This window comes from Beta vulgaris, chromosome 9 (genome assembly GCF_026745355.1).
Source record: "Beta vulgaris subsp. vulgaris cultivar EL10 chromosome 9, EL10.2, whole genome shotgun sequence".
NCBI lineage: Eukaryota > Viridiplantae > Streptophyta > Magnoliopsida > Caryophyllales > Amaranthaceae > Beta > Beta vulgaris.
In genome coordinates, this window is record NC_079210.1 from 47,927,021 (window position 1) to 47,931,339 (window position 4,319).

At 37.3% G+C, this 4,319-nt stretch overlaps 1 protein-coding gene across 1 annotated transcript; it reads right to left on the bottom strand.

The window, feature by feature from the left end:
• Window positions 1-420: 420 nt before the first annotated feature.
• LOC104904310 (probable receptor-like protein kinase At2g21480) lies at window positions 421-4,094 on the bottom strand. Its single transcript, XM_010692526.2, has 2 exons — window positions 2,478-4,094; window positions 421-1,703 (listed from the first exon to the last, which is right to left on the bottom strand). Exons 1-2 carry the CDS (start codon window positions 4,092-4,094, stop codon window positions 735-737), a joined length of 2,586 nt encoding a protein of 861 aa, XP_010690828.2. The 3' UTR covers window positions 421-734.
• Window positions 4,095-4,319: the final 225 nt, after the last annotated feature.

Here is a 4,319-nt window from a genome sequence, read left to right on the forward strand (position 1 = left end):
ATTGAACGATTTAATGCGAATATTTATTGATCAATGTTTAAGTTGATGCATCTAGTAGGAACTTTAAGATTATCAACTTATTTAGGAGGGAATTTTAGTTGGGGAATCTATTTAGTCTTCTATTTTAGTGCATAGTATATATTACCATAATTTTTTAAAAGAGCAAAGTGTGTACCCTTTTTTCCTCATATAGAAATCAATAGTTTTCATGTTCATTTGGCTTCCAAGGTAGATAATCTTAATTTTATAACGTTCATATAATTTGAAAACGAGTATTATCTTGTCTTATTTTCATTCTAGAAGTAATGGCCAATACGAAAGTATACCTACATGCATCTTTGAACTTCAAATTACCTTTTTCTATATAGAAAAATTAGTTAATAAGTGACCAAATAATGAGTTTTTTTCTTTTATCTCGGAGATGATAATAATTTTTAACATGGGAAAAATCTCAATACAAACTTTCATTCGCCTCTCATATCACTTGACATATGTACATTGATCAATCAAGGCAAATAAACATATTAAGTAATTACTGCATGTAAATTTACACAGCCCCATAACTTTAGAAGTAAGTTTTCTATAAACATCACTAAATAACACCATTGAATTGTTTTCATATACGAAAAACACACCGAAAACAAAACCACCTTCATCAATAGTCATCAAAAGCCTCTGTACATGAGCATTGCTTTACAAATATTCGAGTTTTTCGAGAATTTCGTGTGTTCTTTCTATCTTCCACTGAGGTTGTTAAATTGGGCTAGTAAAGCAGTTCCAGACCGTTCATCAATTGCTTGTGTCTGCTCGGGAATGATTGCGCTAGGACGAGTTTCTGGGGCTGTGTCCACTGCTGTACCTGCACCTGGTGCCGGTGCTGGTGCTGGTGCAGTGGGATTCACGTTTGTAGGAATATCTTCTGTCTTTCCTTGAGCTGAGGCCTCTTGAAGTTGCAAAGCATACTCCAAATTCCATAGTACATCACCCATTGTAGGTCTGTCACTTCCATACTCAGCAAGACATTTTTCTGCTGCCTCAGCAAATTTCTTCATGGATTCTGGATTAATTGACCCAACTAAGATTGGATCAAGGATTTTTTCTAGCATACCTTTCCTCTTCCAATTCATCGCCCATTCAGCAAGGTTAACTTGATCTCTAGACAAGGTTGGATCAATGGCAGCGCGAGCACACAAAACCTCGAGCAACACCACTCCAAATGAATATACATCTGACTTATCGGTAAGTTGTTGTTTCCTGAAATACTCTGGATCAAGATACCCGAAACTACCTTTAACTGCTGTACTGACATGGTCTGCCTGTTGTCCTGGGCCGTCCTTAGAGAGACCAAAGTCGGCCATCTTTGCAACAAAGTTTTCGTCTAGGAGAATGTTTGTAGTCTTGACATCTCGGTGGATGATTCCTTGAGCTGACCCTGTGTGAAGGTAATGGAGTCCGCGAGCAGCTCCAATACTAATCTCGAGTCTTTGCTTCCATGATAATGGGGGCATGTTCTTGCCATAGAGGTGGTCACGTAAGGGTCCGTTAGACATGTACTCATACACGAGGATCATCTCATTGTTCTCGTCACAGTAACCTATCAGCGACACCAAGTGCTTGTGGCGTAGCTTAGACAACATTTGTATCTCGGTCATGAACTCATTGATTCCTTGCTCTGATTGAGGGTTGCCTCGCTTCACTGCTACCTGTTCACAATCGAGATATTAATACAACAACAACAAGCCTTTTATGTAAAGGATTGGATTGACTCTATGAATCAAGAGCTAAATGTTATTTTGATCCATATGAGCCACGAAGGCAGAGTACAAAGTACAAGAAGGGGATGAGGGATTTGAACCTATGAACGACCGTTCACACCACCTCAATCTTAACCACGAGGCTAAGACATCTTTGGTAACCAATAGCTAAATGTCAATGCTCATATAATCATATAAGACCTTATTCTCTTCAACTTATAAATTCTACTATCGTTTTATTTTTAATTGCAACACTTTTCTTTTCATGATCTAAAATAAACTACTTTGATTGTTGATCCCTTTCATCTTATATTATTAGAAATTATGAAAATATATGAGAGACACGTCTAATAAGGTCCTACATAACTATTTTTGTATATTAGTGACAATTATTAATTATAAAGTTTGACCTTTAAATTTGAAGTGTTGCGATTAAAAAAAAGCATGAAGTGGAGTATCAATTTTCATCTAGTAAAAATTAATATAATTCAATAAAAATCAGCTCAAATCGTGATATTCCTATAATAGTTTTAGAGTTTTGTTGTTTAAGTCTGTTCAGCGCTATTTTCAAATCTTCGTCAATGGTGAGGGCCCATATTAACTATGATGAGGTCTTTTTTGGAAGTTGGTACAGTCATAGGTTTTTTCCCGATTCATTCTTTACACGAGTTTATTTTTAACATTGTTTAACGAAAAACATGGTAAATATTTGAGGATGATAACCTGATTGCCATCCAAGAAGCCAATGTAGACATTGCCAAATCCTCCAACACCAATGACACCACTAGCTTCAAAGTTGTTGGTAGACTCTTTGATCTCGTCAAAGGTGAATTTACGACCAAGTCCACCAGTTGAGAAGATACTACTCTTATGAGACCCATAATTACTCTTACCAAACACAGTAGAGTCCCCTGCATGAAGAGGAAGCAACCAAGATGAAAAACTATTCCTTCTTTGCCAATCTTGAGGCCTCTTATGCCACTTGATCACCATTGCTCCCAACCCAACAAAGGCACCAAACATCATAGCAAATCCGACTGCGGCGACTGTCTTCTTGTGTTTACCATCACTCATAGCCTTTCCATCTGGACCAAATTCTCCATCCAAACTACTTACTGAGTTGTTCATCTTGAACACTTCGACCCCATTAAGGATAGCGTTTTTAGGTCCAGATTCTATTTTTGCTGGTCCAATTTGTACTGAAACTTTGTCTTGATCTACCAAAGAAGAGTCTACAACAATGTCTTGGAAATTAGGTGTTGCTAGTTTTCCAGTTAATGAAGATAAATCCAACCCAGAAATGGCACTTTTTCCATTAATGTAAACATTGAAATATAGGTCATTTAAAGCTGTACTTACTATATCACAAAAATGTAATCTTACTAAGTAAGAATAAGACTTTTCAACATTAAAATCCCATGTAATATTAAAGCTTTGCTCCATGGTGTTTGCATCAGCCATTTCAGCTGCTGTGGAGTATACAGTTTGTGGTGCTATGTAAGGGGTGACCCCTTCAGGGTACTTAATAATAGAGGTTTGAACATTCACATTTTTAGACATAGGTTTATTCTTGATGTAATCTTCATCAGGCACCCAAGTTCGACCCAATGTATCATTTTCAGCTGTGATTCGACTTCCACCTACATTGACACGATACATTGTTTCGAGTGAGTTGTGATCCAAGCCATCATATTGGCCAACAGGAGATAAAGATTGGCCAGAATCACCAATCAACTTATCTGGTGCGGTTGTAACCTCAATGGCATTGATGAAAGCAGCTGAGTTTTTTTGAGGCTCAAATTTGATAGAAAAACTCTGTGATTTTACATGGATGAGGTACTCTTTTTTGGTGATGTTTGTAGCACTAAAGCTATGTAATAAGGTTACTTCATTGGTAAAAACATTGAAACTTGCTGTCTCTAACTTGAAAACATCAGTTTTTATAGGGAGGAAATGTAGGCGAACCCAATGCCAACCAGAGTCTTGTAATGTAAATGTGTATGTTGCATCTTTTAAGAAGACTCTTGCGGAGGTATATATTTTAGAAGGGACATTTGCATTTGGGTCAGAAACCAAGTATTTGTCTTCTGCCGAAAGAAAGCCTTGTGCTTCTTGGTCGGATTGATAGGATTTTCCGTCAGGAGTTGTTACCTTGTCATTGCTTCCACACGCAATGTAGAAGTTGTCCTTCGGGTTGAAGGATGTTGGGGCCGCGAATGTGGTGCTAGCTAGCGAGATGAGAACAATGTAGAAGAAGAATGTTGACATGAAAAAGGATAATGAGGATGATAATATCCGGGAGGAGGAATGAAGGGTAAGTGGTTGTTTATCATTGTCCATCATCATTCCTCCTAACCCAGGAGAGGGTAGAGTGTATGACTAGGAACAAAAAAACCAAAACAAGAGCAAGAGATTAAGGAGGGAAAATGGTGAAAGAACATGAAAGTAAAAGAAAAGTTTTGCTGTTTTTTGTGTATTTTTTTGTCTCACTCTTGAAAATCGGAGGTGATTTTGAGTTTTTGGGATGTTGGTTTTGGTTGTTTTTTTTTGTAATTTTGATGGATG

Coding starts and splice junctions, on each gene's coding strand:
- LOC104904310 (XM_010692526.2), bottom strand. CDS start 4,094: ATGGACAATGATAAACAACCACTTACCCTTCATTCCTCCTCCCGGATA. Junction 1,704..2,477: donor GCTTCTTGGATGGCAATCAG/GTTATCATCCTC, acceptor GATTGTGAACAG/GTAGCAGTGAAGCGAGGCAA.